General features: G+C 39.7%; 1 protein-coding gene across 1 annotated transcript in view; it reads right to left on the bottom strand.

The window, feature by feature from the left end:
• Positions 1 to 12,650: 12,650 nt before the first annotated feature.
• The window catches only part of Slc5a1 (solute carrier family 5 member 1), a 67,126-nt gene continuing 63,738 nt past the window's right edge, over positions 12,651 to 16,038 (bottom strand). The window contains exon 15 of the mRNA XM_074061379.1: positions 12,651 to 14,310. Within this exon, the coding sequence (XP_073917480.1) occupies positions 14,093 to 14,310 (218 nt within the window). The 3' untranslated portion in view covers positions 12,651 to 14,092. The remainder of the gene's footprint in view (positions 14,311 to 16,038) is intronic.

The raw sequence follows: 16,038 nt of genomic DNA, 5'->3' as shown, positions 1-16,038 counted from the left end.
TAAATAGAGATAGATATAATGTTAGGTAGAGGTCCAACTTCATTCTTTTGCAAGTGGGTATTGGTTACCCCAAAACTATTTGTTGAAGATACTGTTCTTTTCCCCTTGATTGGTCTTGGCATCCTTATTGAGTATTAATTGATCATAGACATACAGGCTGGTTTTTAATTCTCAATTCTACTCCACTAATCTGCGTGTCTATACTTATGCTAGTAACACAGTCTCAATTGATGTAGCTTTGTAGTAAGTTTTAAATCAGGAAGTAACTATAACAAGACTGTTAGGCTATTGGTAGCCCTTTGAAATTCCATATGAATGTCAGGGTTGGCTTTTCAATTTCTGAAAAAAAGAAAGTCTGTTGGATTTTGTTCAATCTCTAAATGGCTTTGATAGTATTGACATAAAAGCAATGTTAAGTTTGTCTATCTGTGATCATGGGATGTCTTTCCATTGATTTAGGTCAACTTTAATTTCTTTCAACTTTTTTGCTGCTGTTGTTTACTATTTATTTTTGTTTGGGTGTTTGGCGTGTTGTTTGGATTTGGGTTTTGGTTTGGGAATTTGTTATTGTTGTGGTGTTGGAGATTGAATCTAGGCTCTTACACATTTTAAGCAAGCACTCTGCCACTGAGGTACACCCCAGGCCTCAACCATGTTTTATTGTTTATGGAATGCAAATTTTTCATCTCCTTTGTTACATTTAGTACTAGGGGTTTTTATGGGACCAGGGTTTGAACTCAGGCAGGGCTTTGTGCTTGCAAAGTAGGCGCTTACAAAGCAGATGCTCTACCACTTGAGCCATACCTCCAGTCCAGTACTCAGGTTTTTTTTTTATTCTTGCAGACACTATTGTAAGCTAAAGTACTTTTTAAATTTCTCTTTCAGACTGTTTATTACCTTATAGAAGCACAACTGATTTTTGTGTCATCATGTATCCTGAAAGTTTACTAAATTTATTTATTAGTTGTAGTAGCTTTCTTGTGAATTCTTTAAAATTTTCTATATCTAGGACTATGTCAAATGTGGTTGAAAATGGTTTTACAACTTCCCTTCTTGCTTTTATTGCTATGGCTAGATCTTTCAGTTCAGTGGTGACTAGAAGAAGTAAAAGTAGTAGTTCCTGATAGTGGGTTTTCAGTTGTTCATCCTTGAGTGTGACATTAGCTGTGGGGTTTCCATAAATACCCAATATCATGTTAGAGAACTTTCCTCCTGTTCCAGTGTTTGAGTGATTTTATTGTGGATTTTGTCCAATGCCTTTCTGCATCAGTTGTGATGACCATGTGGAATCTGAATTCAGTGACTGGCATGTATTATATTCATTGATTTTTTTTATACTGAGCCACTCTTGATTTCTTGGGATAAATCACAGTTTATCGTGATAAATATCCATTTTTATATGCTGTTGGATTCACTTTGCTAATATCTTGTTAAAGATTTTTACATCAATATGTAAGGTAAATGTGATCTATAATATTTTTGCTGTGATGACTTTTCCTGGCTTTGGTTTCAATGTAGAGCTGACCTTACAGAATGAGTTAGGAAGTGCCATTTCTTCTTCTGCTTGCTGATTGAGTTGGAAAGTGCTAGAGTGAATTCGTGTCTATGTTTGGTGGAATTCACCAGTGAGTCCATCTGATCCTGGGATTTTCTTTATTGGGAGAATTTGATTACTAATTCAATCTCTTGTCTCTATTTCATATTGAGTCAGGTTGGCAGTTTGTATGTTTCCAATAGTTTGTCCATTTCATTTAGTTTATCCAATTTGTTGGTATGCAACTGTCAATATGTCAAGTCAAGATTAATGTTTCCTCTTTAAACTCTACTTTTAGTTATGTCTCTTCTCCCTTTTTTCCTATCAATCGACCTAAAGGTTGGTCAACTTTTAATCTTTTCAAAGAACCAACTTTTGGTATTATTGATTCCTCTATAATTTTCCTAATCTCTATTTATACCTGATCTAATCTTTATTTTTTCTTTCTCCTTATAGCTTTGAGTTTATTTTGCTCTTCATTTTCTAGTTACTCAAAGAGCAAAGTTAGATTATTTATTTGATATATGTATACTTTTTAAGTTTAAGCAGATGTTTACAGCTATAAGCTTCCCTCTGAGCACTGTCTAAGCTCCATCCTTTAAGGTTTAATATGTTAAATATTCATCTTCACTCATTTGTAAGTATTTTCTAGTTTCCCTTGTGATTTAGTCTTTGACTCATTGCTTAAACAATGCATGTTGCTTAATTTTCACAAATTTATTAATTTTCAAGTTTAGCTGCTATTATTGATCTGTACTTTCATTCTATCATGACTGAAAAAGTACTTACTATGATTTCAATCTTTTTAAATTTATTGAAGCTTGTTTTGTGGTCTAATATTTAGTCAATCCTGGAAAATGTCCCATGTGCATGTGAGAATAATGTGTATTTGGCTATTGTTGAGTGGGTTGGACATATGTGTGCTCAGTCTAGATGGTTCAAGCTCTTTTCCTTGCTGACCTTCTGCCTAGTCATTCTAGAAAGTGTTGGGTTGAAATCTCCAACTATTATTGTAGAATTGTTGATCTCTCCCATTAAACCTACCAATATTTGCTTCATAGATGGTGGCAGTGTATTTGAAGAAAAATATCCTCCTGGGCACTGGGGCTCATATCTGTGATCCCAGCTACTCAGGTCATGGAGATAGGAGAATTATGGTTCAAGGGCAGTCAGAGCAAAACGTTTGTGAGACCCCATCTCAACCAATAAAAGGTGGATGTGGTGGCACACATCTGTCATACCAGCTACTGTGGGAAGCGTTAAATAGGAGGACCATGTTCCAGGCTGACCTGGGCACAAACACAAGAACCTATAAAAAAAACTATCAAAAAAATAGCAAAATCTCTGGGGTGTGGCTCAAGTGGGAGAGCACCTGCCCAGAAAGTGCAAAGCCCTGAGTTCAAACCCCAAGACCTCCAAAAAACTTCTGACATTTGTTTAAACAGTAAGACAGACTTGATGTGATATTATTTCCATAGGTGAAGGAATTGTGCAATGGTGTATAATAGCAGAAGAAAGATATTGGGCTCAACTCCAAACATGACAAGGGGAAATGAAGAGTTATAGCCAAGGAGTATAAGAACTAGTGGTTGTTGGATAGAAGATTACTAAGCAGGTAGAGGTGATTCTTCCAAAACTGAATCTTAACAGGATTCTTGCTGAAGTCAGGCCAAGGTAACCAGATAAGATATCTTCTAGGAAATGATATGATATGATGAAGATGACCATATATCAAAGATTATTTGGTAGTATGGAGAGGGATCCTGGCTAAATTAACAGGATTCTTGCTAAAATTAGTCAATGCAAAAATAAAAACAGAAGCTCTCATGAATGAGACTAGTGCCTATATACAATAGGACCAATGCTGCTTGCTTGGCCAATCCATCATGTTTGGACAAAGCAAAAATGTGTCATCTATGGAAAAGCAAGCCTTGTCAGATACTGAATCTGTTGTCACCTTGATCTTAGGCTTCCCAATCTCCAGAACTATAAGAAATGAACTTCTGCTGTATGTAAGCTATACAGCTTATGCTGTTTTGTAATAGAAACCCAAACAGACTAAGATAACTGGATATCTTTATGCAGATAGCTCTGAGTTATTGTCTAGTGTTCTTTTGTTTCAACCTAAAGGTCCCCTTTAGCACTGCTTACAGGGAAGGTTTAGTGGTAATAGAGTCTCTTGCCTTTTGTTTATCTGGGAAGGACTTAATTTCTCCCCTCATTTTGCCAGATGTTGAAGTCTTGCTCAAGAATTCTTTCATTCAGCACTTTAAATATTATCATCTTAATATCTTCTGGGATCCACAGTTTCTGACTAGAAATCTGCTATCAATCTTATTGAGGGTTCTTTGCGTGTGATGAGTCATTTCTTCTGCTACCTTCAAGATCTCATCTCTTTGTCTTTGGCACTCGATTGTTTAATTATGAGAGGCATAGGTGTGGGTCGTTGTGACTCTATCCTACTTGGAGTTCATTGAGTTTCTTAGATTTGTAGGTTTATGTGCTTCATCAAATTTGGGATGTTTTCAGCTGTTATCTTGTGAAAAATATACTTCTGGTCCTTTCTGGTTCTTCTCTCTCTCTCTCTCCCTCGTCCTTCCCTCTCTCTCTCTCTCTCCAGTAGAACTCCCTTAATATAATGTGTGTGTCTTTTCATTCAGAAGAGTCTCAGTGGTTCCTTGGGCTCTGTTTATGTTTCTTACGTTTCTTCATTCTCTTTTCTTTCTATTCCTGAGATTTGATCAGTTGAATTATCCCATCTTCAGTTTGCTGATTCATTCTTCTGCACCTCACTGAGTTGCTCTAGTGAATTTTTCATTTTGTCTGTTGTGCTTTTCAGTTCCGGAATTTCAGTTTGGTTCCTTCTCATTCTTCCTCTTCATCACCCTGCCTCCTTTTAGGATACATTTTAGGGTAATGCCTAGGTTTCTACTTCTAAGCTTCAGTTTTGTGAATTCTGCTACTTAGACCATCATTGAAGTGTTCTATTACAACAAGTCAATTTTCCCTTTGACTATATTTGGGTAGACAGAATAGTATAGCAGTTAAGAAATAGAACTCTGGAGTCAGATGCCTCAGTTAGAATATTTCCTGTTATTTCTTCAATCATCTAGTTCTTAATGGTCTGCTGATGACTCATCCATACTTCTTCTGATCTTTTCTCACTCATTCTTAGGGCCCATAAGCCTCTCCTGAAACTCTAACCCCAGTCTGTGCCCCATTCCACTCCTATGAGATCTATCACTGTTATTGACACACTCACACTACATATAATTAATATCTGTCTTTCCCACTAGAATGTGACTTTGTCAAAGCATTGAATCCTATACTTTGTTTCTTTGTATTTCCAAGGCTTATTAGCGCTGGGGGGCTTTACATGTTGGCCTGAACACAACTTTTAATAATTCAGGAAAAAGATGTATTAAAACTAGGCTGGGCATGGTGACACAAGCCTGTAATACTAGCAATTTGGGAGGCAGAGGTTCAGAGGCTCTTCATTCAAGGCCAGCCCACACTTTAAAAGTTCACAACAAATGACCTGTCATCCCAGCTACATGGGGAAGCACAAACAGGTCCAGGCTAGCCCAGGCATAAAGTGAGACCCTACCTCAAAACTAACCAACACAAAAAGGGCTGGTGAAGTGGCTCAAGTAGTAGGACACATGCCAAGCAAGCACAAGGCTCTAACTTCAACCCCTAGTACTGCCATATGTATATGTGTGTGTGCATCTGTATGTATGAAATCCAAAATGGTCAAGAATGTCCAGATTAAAATTAGTTCTAGACTAAAGATGGGATTCGAATAGGACATAGGGATATTCATGATGAGAGTAACTAGTTGAGGAAATGCTTGGAGTTGGTGGGTGAAAATGATTTTAAAAACTGCCCCAGTTCAGTGATGACACACTGAGATGATCTTGTGACTTTGAATGTCAGGCTACTTTAGCCCCTGTGGGGTGAATAATGAGAAACTAAAAATCTAAACCAAAAGCAAAGAAGGTATATCCTCAGACAATCATGTCTCAATATCAAATTGATTTAAAAGAGGCCACCTGTGATGTCACTTGCTCTCATTCATATGTTGCTTCAGCAGTGCTTTGAAGCAACCCCATTCCAGTTAACCCCACCCAGTCCTTGCTGTCAATGTTACTGGCAAAGAGAAATGCACCCTTCTGTAATCCAAAAGGAGAAGATACTGCTGTCAGAGTTTAAAAAGACTCAAGCCAGACTTTGAAACCCCATGCAAACTGACACCAATCCCCTACGCTTTCAGTGCAGATTAGGTTAGGTTGTTATTTCTCCTGGGACTATTTGCCTCTTTGACTTTCAACCATCTACTTCAAAAGCCAAATTCTTGCTCTTCTTACAAGAATCCTAGGAATAAGCCAGTTGAAATATTATAAAACCTAGAGCGCTCCCCATAAGTATGTACCTAATATCATATCCTAACCCTGCACTCAATTATGTGACCTTTGACTAATTCTGTAATCTTGTAGACATTCAGTTTTCTCATCACTAGATTGGAGGTAAAGCTTACTGCAGAATTTGTGTACTGAGAGAAAGAGAGCATGGGGGCACATTGTTTCATAATAAAATTAATCTCCTGCTGAAGATAGTGACTTAGTCTCTCTAAACTTGCTTTTCTGTTCTAGAAAAAGTCTACCTTTTCAGGATCAAGGTGACAGTTGAATGCAAATAGGAAAAAACCCTTTGTACAACTAGCATGAATAAAAGTTATTATTTCATTCACTATTCTTAAAAGTCACACTAGGTAGATTTTTACTACGATCACCTACAAGGAAGTTATTGCCTTAGCTGATTCACAACATAACAGGTTTTAGAAAGTAGTGAACAGTTATTTTTAAAAGAGATCACTACCTTTGGGGGAGAGACACACATAATGTACCAGGTACTATGCAAAGTACCACCACACAAAGGCCTGAAAATAATCCAGTGAGGCAGGTCCTTTTACTCACACTCTCCAGATAAGAAAAGGTCAGTTAAAAAGCATAAATACACTTCCCAGGGCTACACAGGAAATAAGATAAGGAGCCAAGATTTCAACCTGTTTTGTCAGACTCAAACGTCCATGCTCTCAACCATTACATAGGCCATTAATAATCTTAGTAGAGGTAGAAAAGGTACAGGGATAGCTTGGTAGTGAGCAAAGAGAGAAAATACACCAAGGTTCTACCAGCCAGCTAAAGTTACAATGGAATTTTTCATAAGCAGCAGGCAGGTGAATTGTTCCTCGACAAGTGGTCTTTCTCTTCTCAACTTGACCTTCATGGGCCACTTCCAATCTACTTAGAGTGGTCTTGGCTCAAAGAATAGCTTTGAAGGGGACTCAGCCCTAAACAGGACTTTTTTTTCAGAGAGAGAGAGAAAAAGAGAATGGGAAGAGGAAGAGTGTAAGTGAGGGAGAAAAAAGAGAGAGAGGAGAAAAGTCTGGTACACTCACTGGCAACCAGGCTATTTCTCACCATCCAGGAAGAAGCCCTCTGACTCCAGAGGCCTCATCATAGTGCTTGGGCTTCAAGTGCTAGCTATGGCAGTGCACCCTAGACATGGCCCTTTCCTTCTTTCATATAGGTTCTGAGATAATGCACATAATTTCAGGAGGTTCAAAGCTTGTACCAGAGTAGGAAAAATAGAAAATCAACCAAGGTTGGACCTCTCTTCCAGGACTGGGCTCTAGGGCCCTGATCTTAAAACCCTTAAAAAGGTTAGAATTAGAGTGTAAGATTAAGAGGCAAGGAGTGTAAAACTGTCAAAAAAAAAACAGCTTATGTGGGTTAACATCAATGATATGATGCTAAAAATATGCTCTCTGAAATCATAGACAGGATCTTTGCTATTTCAAATTGCGTCAGTACAAATGAAATGCCTGACTGGTGTCTGAAGGCATGGAGTCATGTGGGTTGCTGAAAGAGAAGCAAGCCTCAGTTTCCAGCTCAGGCACAGGTCCCATATTGATCTCAACTTTGAATTTCCAAGATAACAGGACCACTGTACCTGCTTCTCAGACCAAGATTAATATTAATCATTGTACTTGCACACTGCTGTAGTTTTTTTAAGTACCATTGTGTAAATTTTCCCTAAACTCCACCCTTTTTCAAAATCCTACAGCAATTCTGCCTCTGTTTGATGAGAAACTGGAAGTCTATTCAAATTTCTCCCTTGCACTAAAAATTGAATCATATGTAGCTTTGTGTCAACACAGGTGTGTTCCTGGTGGGGTACAGTTGATGATGGGTTTCGAGAGAGTTAAAAAGGAATGAAAAGTAAGGATAAAAACTGGCAACATAGGTTCACTGAGGTCATATGAATGAGCACTCAGAAGAGAAGAATGGAGACAAAGAGAGAAGAGAGAATGAAAGGGCCAAAAGAAAGGTAGAAACAGGTGGTTTTAAGAAAATGATACTGTAATTATGGACTACTTGCCTGTGTCATGGCATCCTATAAACCTTTAAGCTATCCTTGAAAAATAGAATGGATTTTTTTTCTAAGAATCTAAAGAATGTTGGGTAAGGAATGGTAAAGTCACACAAAGCCCTAGGGGAAGTCCCAGTTTGGGTCATAAGGAAGAAAGGAGTGAGGGGAAGGTAAAAGCCTAAGCCTTTCTTGAAGTTTCCATGAGAAAAGTAAGGCAGGGTAAGATTACATGGTTTAGGATTGGCTAGTTTGAATACCAGTGAGCTCTGAGCTATGGTAGTGGTCTCTAGTTGCCTGAATCTGGCAGTGGGTTGATTTAGGGCAGGGGAAATACCTTGGTGGGTGAGCGTTAGATAAGGAGGCTATTGAGGCTATAGACTTTGGGTTGGTTTGTTTGTATATGAAACATATGCACCCAGCCAAGCCCTTTGCTGTCTCTAAAAAAGGGCTAATCCTGGGAGAGGCAGTCTTTCTCCAAGTCTTTTTTTTTTTTTTTTTTGGCAGTACTGGGCTTTGAACTCAGGGCCTCATGCTTCTGGGCAGGCGCTCTACCACTTGAGCCACTCCACCAACCCTCCCCAAGACTTAAAGCCACCCCCCAAATATTAGATCATCAAGAACATAGAAAATAAAGAGAATACTGGCCCTGTGATGAACAGGTGTCAAGCAGATAAATACAAAATCCAAGGAAACACAGAATGGGATCTAACTCCTGCCTTATAGGCTGCATCTGTTTTCTAGAGCTGCCTTTACAAAGTACAAAAACCTGGTTGTCTTAAACAGCAGGAATTTTTTTGAAGTTCTAGAGACTAGAACTCATAGATCAAGGTGTCAGCAGGGTGAGTTCCTTCTGAGGACTCTTCTTATCTTGTAGGTGTCCATTTCTCCCTGTGTCTTCACATGGTCTTCCTTTTGCTTTCTGTGTCTTAAATCTCTTCTTATAAGGACACCAATTATATTGGGTTAGGACCCACACAGTGACTTCATTTTAACTTAATCACCTCAAAGACCCTAGACCCCAGTATAGTCAAAATCTGAGATACTGAGGGTTAGGACGCCAACAAATTAATTTTGAGAAGACTTGGATAGAGTTAAATATGCATCTTGTGGATTTACAAGCCAGGGTTCCTGTAGGAAAAAAAAATATCTGAAGTGGATGGCTCTTCAGCAAGAATGGAATCAAATTACAAGCTGATCCTATAAAGCCTGTGAGTGGGGCAAGGCAGGGTGGGGCAGAGCCTTTGATAGAATCATGATCGTGGGCTTCCCAACAATAACCAAAGTATTTGTTGTGCCCAGGACTCAGACACCTTGGGTTCCCAGTATAGCAGAAAATGGGGTGGAGCCCCAGAACTCTTTGTCCTTCTTTCTTCCTCTCTTTTTCTTTCTTTCACTCTACTACCTGAGCAGTGTCCCCAGCCCTACACTCCACACTCTGATTTGCACTTTTGCCAATCTGAAACATCTGGTGTTGTTTCAATGCTTTGGTTATTTGGTATGATCCAGGAGTGCAAGTCCATTCAAGAACATCTTTCCTCATGCTGGGAGTGAAGTAGGACCAGAAAGCATAAGTTATCCGCAACCCAAGAGTCTGGGTGGAACAACAGAAGCTGATCTGATGAAAAATATGGATTCCTATCCCTGTTTGGTCACCTAGATGAGCACTAGCAGTACAGACGCTAGAGAAAGACCTGCCTGAAACAAAGCAATCAACTTCCCTATGTCGTCATTCTTCATATGAACACAGAATAGAAATGCCTAGCTCAAAGATTTAAGTAACTTGACAGCATTTATTTATAGAACACTTATCAATATAAATAAATAGGTGCTCAATATATGTTGGTCTCCTCACTTGTCCACACCCCATCCCCATTCCAGGGTAAGGAACTGAAGAAGAAATATTGTATCACTCTTGAAAGGGTGCCCTGGGGAAAGAAGGACTGTCATCCCCTTGCCCATGACCACTAAGATCCTCACCTTTGGTAAGTCCTTGAATCTCCCTGAACTCTTCAAAGTATAATACAAACTTCACAGAATTATTTGTAAAGATTAGCTAAGGTCATTTGACATTGCTTAAAGGACATCCTCAGAGGATGCCCAATATGTGTTAGTGCTTTCTTTCCTCACTCCCTGCTTGCAAAAAATTCCACCTGTGAGACTGACTTTGAGGACCAGAATATACTATACAGAGTATCAGGATGGATGCCAAATACAAAACAAAAGGCAAACTGGTAAAGTCTCGGGTCTTGCCACAGAAAGACAAATACCAAATGATCCCACTCATTTATAAGTGGAAATCTAAGAAAATTAAATTCTGAAAGAAGTAGAGAGTAGAATGGTGGTTACTAGGAACTGGGCAAGGAAAGGATTCAGGAGATGTTGATCAAAGGAAGAAAAATTTCAGTTATACAGGTGGAGTAAGTTTAGGAAATCTTTTGTACAATACAGGACAATCCACGTGAAAAGTTATCAAGACCCCATCTGAATCAAGGAGCCAGGCATGGCGATTCAGGACTGTAATTCCCGACACACAAGAAGCATACATAGGAGGATTGTGGTCCATGGCCAACCCCGGGCAAAAATACTAGATTCTATCCAAAAAATAACTAAAAGTAAAAAGGGCTGAGGAAAGACGGGATACATGGCACAAGTGGCAGAGCGCCTGCCTAGCAAGCATGAGGACCTAAGCTCAAACCACAGTACCACCAAAAAAAAAAAAAAAAGTAGTTTCAAAGTGTGGTGTCCACACCAGTAGCATCAAAATCCATCTGGGCACTTGTCAGGCTCCATGCCAGATCTACTGAATCAGAAATGCTAGAGGTAAGTCCCAGCAATGTGCACTTAGATAAGCAATCCAGGAGATTCTGTCACAAGATACAGTTTGATGGCCACTGCTCTAAAAGCCCTTTGTCTGATTCGAAAATGCATGATCAGCGCTCATGTGAAAAGAAGACCCCTTAATCAGATGCATTTCTATATTTGCTTCCAATTCTCCAAGCACAGGATGAATTGTATTAAATTGGTGTCTTTGAGTGGCTTTTAGGACCACAAAAGCTGGCTGAGTTCGGGCAATGTAGGGCTCTGGAATAGAATTTATCTTCATCCCTGGAAGCCAATAAAACAATGACAGTCCCAATGACCTCATCCACACCTCCCTAACCCCAACCTACTAAGACAATGGCACTTTGCTCAAACAATTTCATGCCCCAAAAAGACAATCTAGAGGTTAGGTAACATTTTCTTGGGGTGATATTAGGGGAAATGTTAAGAGACCCCCTCTCCTCCAACCAAAGCACACACATGGTACTCTTCAAGGTTTGCTTTTGTGAAGCAGGACAAGAAAAAACAAGAAGTGCTGCATGTTTTAGGAGACAATGATTTCTGTGCTAGGAAAGAGCAGATTCCAGAAAGTTCCAAGGATAGAAATATCCCTATGTGAAGTCCAATGCCTGACTCAGCTACACGGAAGTAAGCAATGCTCCCAGGAAGGTCAAAGCCTCCAGGATCCACTTCATTCTACGTGGAAGGACAACTTGCCTTTTCATTTTGAGATTTTTCCTTTTTAAAATCATCTGTATTTTAAACAAACTTTATGGTCCCCAAAGTCACAACTTTTCAGTCTTATAGACTGAACATTAATAAGTCATCGTTCTGCCCCACGTATAATACCATCTTCAATTTGTGTAATAGAATAGCTCTTCCTGTATTCCTGAAATTATTCTAATACAATGTATCACTTCCTGGTTCCTGACTATCCAAGGGACTCAGTGTATTTGAATGAACACCTCATGCCTACTATAGATTTTGCAGTTGAAACTCATTTTCAAACTGATCAACATTTTTTGAGATGGGGTATGACTGTTTCCCAGGCTGATTTCAAACTCCTGGGTCCAAATGACCCCTGCCTTGGCCTCTTCAGTACCCAGGACCTCAGGCTACTGCCTGGCTTCAACTACATTTTCTTAATTGTTCAAGTTGCTACATTCCTTTCTCAACTATCTTGACCCATACCTTGTGCTAACCACAGTTATGTTGAGTTATTTGTGTATAATTTCTAGATGTTAGAGTATTTAATGTTTTTATTTTTATCAAAATAAGACACTTTCATTGATGGACTCTAATGCAGCTCAATGTAGCATCTCTATGCCATCTTTCATGGATGTCTCTCCATCCACTTTTCAATATAAACTCTTGATACCATGAGGTAGATAGATACTCTAAGCACCAAGGTCCCCATCTTTCAAAAAGAAAAATACACAATTTGGAGAAAATTATTTGCCATAATAAATCACTGGCAAAGTCAAAAACCAAATGCAAGACCATCTAGATGGTTTACACTGCCTGTCCCATCCTCTAGCTTTCAGTCCTCTCCTGATATCCTCTCAAAGCTCAAAACATACCACAAACTCTGCACAAGACCTAGTTGTCTGAGGAATGCTGGTTGTGTGAAATTCTCCACCTTTTCCTCTTTTCTGCCTATCTTAAAGAGAATGAGAAAGCACTTCAAATAATGTTGAGTTTCCTTCCTTCTCCAAGAGCTAGCCATCGCTTGACCTGTTGAGTCACTTCTATACCCAGGACCCACCCTCAGCTTTTTTTTCTAAGCTTGCCTAAAATCAGTCAATACTAGCATGCTGGTTTTCTAACTCCAATGGGATCATATTAAAATATAATTGAGATCTTGCAGGTAGAATTTTTTTAATTAATTCATCAAATTAAATTAAATGAGAAGTCAACAAGATATATACTCTTTTCAGCTAAAAGCACTGAACACTATCACCTGGATTGAGACCGTCTACCTGGGCCATTGTCAACGCATGGTTACCAGTCAAGACACCCGAAAAAGGAACAGCTGTGGTCACGTACACTCATGGGGAAGAGAAACGTGTCAATGTTTCTTGAAAGAGTGCAGCTGTATTGAGGTGACAGATGCCCCACCAGGTACATATTGTCTGTCATGTGACGTGGTATCAGCTTGAAAGTCCATATGTCTGACATCAGCAGCAGGAGGCAGAGTGACCACTAGAAAATGTATTCCAATTCATTATAGGCACCAGAGGGTATATTTTGTGCAACCACAGAGAAAAAAAGATTAAACCAGGTCCAGGCAAATCTTTATAAATAAATGCCTATATCATTCATTCATTTAGTCAGCAAACATCCCTGAGTCGCAAAGACATTACAGGCACAGAGAATGACAAACATGGGGAATGCACAATGGACATTTTTAAGAAGAACAGAAAATTTCCTAGACTCAAGATTTTCTGCTTTCTCCACTGGCCTGAAGCTGGGGCCTGAGACCCTGACTTTTGGGCAATTTCCTCCTTCCTGAGGCCTACACTTCAAATCAGTTTATCAGATGGATTATACTGGGAAAAAACTTGAGAAGGATGTGATAATGGGAGGAAGACTGAGCTTGGTGGCTCAAGCCTATAACCTTAGCTATTTCTGGAGGCAGAGATCAGGGGGATCACAGGTTGAGACCCAAGCCAAGAAAAGCTTATGAGATCCCCCATCCCAACCAATAAAAGCTGAACATGATTGTGCATGCCTGTCATACAAGCCGCATGGGAAGCATAAACAGGAAGATCACGATCTAAGCTGACTCAGGGAATAAAGTGAGACCTTAAATCAAAAATAATCAAAGCAAAAAGGCCTGGGGCATGGCTTAAGTGGTAGAGTGCCTGCCTAGCAAGGGTGAGGCCCTGAGTTCAAATTCTAGTACTGCTCCCACGCACAAAAAAGATGAAGAGGGAGAGTGGCATACCAAGAGAGAAACCAAATTCTAAAAATAATATTTAAGGATTATGGTGTGATGCACCTGAGACAGACTTACATCAGCCATCACAAGACTTCCGTTTCTGTCTCTTTCCAGATTTAACTGACTTAACTTTTCTTCTGCAGCTCTGATATATACAGGTGACTGTATCTCACTGGCTTCAAATACATAAGTTAACAGGAAAATAATGATTTTCCTCCAGCTAACCTATAATTGCACATATACATGTTTCTCCAACTGGGAAAAATTTACAACTAACTGGCTTACCATCAATACCACAGAACAGGACTAAAGAGAGGTAGAATAGATTCCAGTTTTGGTGAGTCTATAGGAAAAGGTAGAACTCAGGCAAAGTATGCATGGCAAAAGACAGCCACAGCCAGCAAGATGATGCCATTGATGTTGACTACCGTCCTCCACAAAGGCTTCTCAGAAGTGTCTGTCATCTTCATCTTCATTGCCGCCTCCTCTTCCTTGGTCAGCTTGGGTCCTTTGCCCTGGTCCAACCCACAAAACAGGTCATATGCCCGCCTGAAGAATCCTTTTCTCTCCTCAGGAACTTCTGTGTCCAGAGAAAAACATAAAAGGATTATTGAATATAAAAGAAAAAGAGACTAGAAAAAACTTCCAGGCACACCACGGAGTATCTACCATGTCTGTTTTCAGAAATGGGAGTGATATGCAATGTTCAAATGAACTTAAGTAGAAGACAAGGTTATTAGATGGACTCTGTAGCATCATAATCAACTAGCCTGAGTTTTATATCTCTATCAGGACCAATGCAAATGTATTTGGAAGAACAGCCAGATCAAATAATAGTTTCTGAGAGAGAAGTGTCCATGAAAGTCAGGGAGACCCACCTCTGAAATACAGAAACCCATATCTGATTGCTGCATCAGTGGAAGCCAATGAGGCTGGCATGACTCGGGAGAGAACTGGCTACATTTGTCAATCCTAAGACTCATATTAGACCCACCTAGAGGTAAGAGTCTGTATAACAGTTCCTGGTGCAGAGCAGCAGTAATCAACACTTCCTGAGTTTAAGATCTGCTGTTACATGTCAACATTGCTAAATCAAACCATCCATCTGGCCATGACACTCAAAGTGGGTGCCCTCCCGCCTTTGAGCCCAAGTGTGGCACTGGAAGTGGACAGATCTGGTTTAAAATTCCAACTCTGCCACTCAGTAGATATGAGATCAAGTCCACTGTGTTTTTCAGCACCATGTTTAGGGGCCACTGCTCTGCACATCCCAGTTTTTACAAATCATTGACTTTAAGAGTCAATAAAAGTCATAGACTTTTAGAACTGCACAGAACCTTAGTGATCCAGAACTAGGGCCAAATCCAGCTCTGTGGCCTTGTTGATTTACTTCATTATCTTTGGGTAGCTATAAAATTTGATAAATAATGCCTTCTTCATTGTATTAATGAAAATTTGATGAAAGACTTGATGATTTCACAAATGAGCACCCAGCACAGCACATAGTAGATGTCAGCCATGGTTAATCTCCCTCCATTCTCTCTCCCTCTTCTTTCACATGCCTAAGAGAGATAAACCTTTATGTCCCTCCCACCAGGCTCACTCTGCCAAAATAGAATGAGGAACGAGGGGTTAGGAATTGGGCTCACTGACTAGTTCAAGCGAGAAATACATGGTTATCTGGGTTATTAAAAAGTTGAGTGGCCTTGGGAAAGTCTCTAGGTCTCATTTTCCTCATCTGTAAAGCTGGAAGAATTATATTTTCTTTGTCTGCCATAAAAGGATGATGTGGTACAAAAATGAATCAATAAACTAGAGTCAGGTATTTATAATTAAAATGTGTTATGATCATGTCATTATTAATCTGAGGAGAGGAGGTAGCAGTGGTGATATGGGGATTGTGATGCAGCTGAAAGTCTTCCCCATGCTTCTGTTTCTCAGAGAAACACCCATACCCCTCAAAGGCACTGTGTCTATTCTGCTGAAAGGGAAGGGTGTTCAGTCTGATTTCACCATGGGTTCATCAAAAACCATCAGAATTCAAGTGCTACCATGAACTCTGGATGTCACAAGCTATTTCCCCAGGATTCCCCTCTGTAGTATTCCTGATAAATGCACACCTGCCCCCTATCCCCACCACACATCTCTTCCCAGACCACCTCAATTAGAAAATTCTTCCTTGAAATCAATCATGGTGTTGATAATTACGACCACGTCTTATGGCCAAGCAATTTCTCATCCCCAGTTTCTAGCAGTGCTATGAGATGTGAACCATTATTCAGAATACTCTTACATGAGGTCCCTGAAA

The sequence above is a fragment of the Castor canadensis genome, chromosome 18 (assembly GCF_047511655.1).
Source record: "Castor canadensis chromosome 18, mCasCan1.hap1v2, whole genome shotgun sequence".
Taxonomy (NCBI): Eukaryota; Metazoa; Chordata; class Mammalia; order Rodentia; family Castoridae; genus Castor; species Castor canadensis.
Note: the sequence above shows the minus strand (reverse complement) of the source record. Positions and strands in the feature narration are given on the sequence as shown.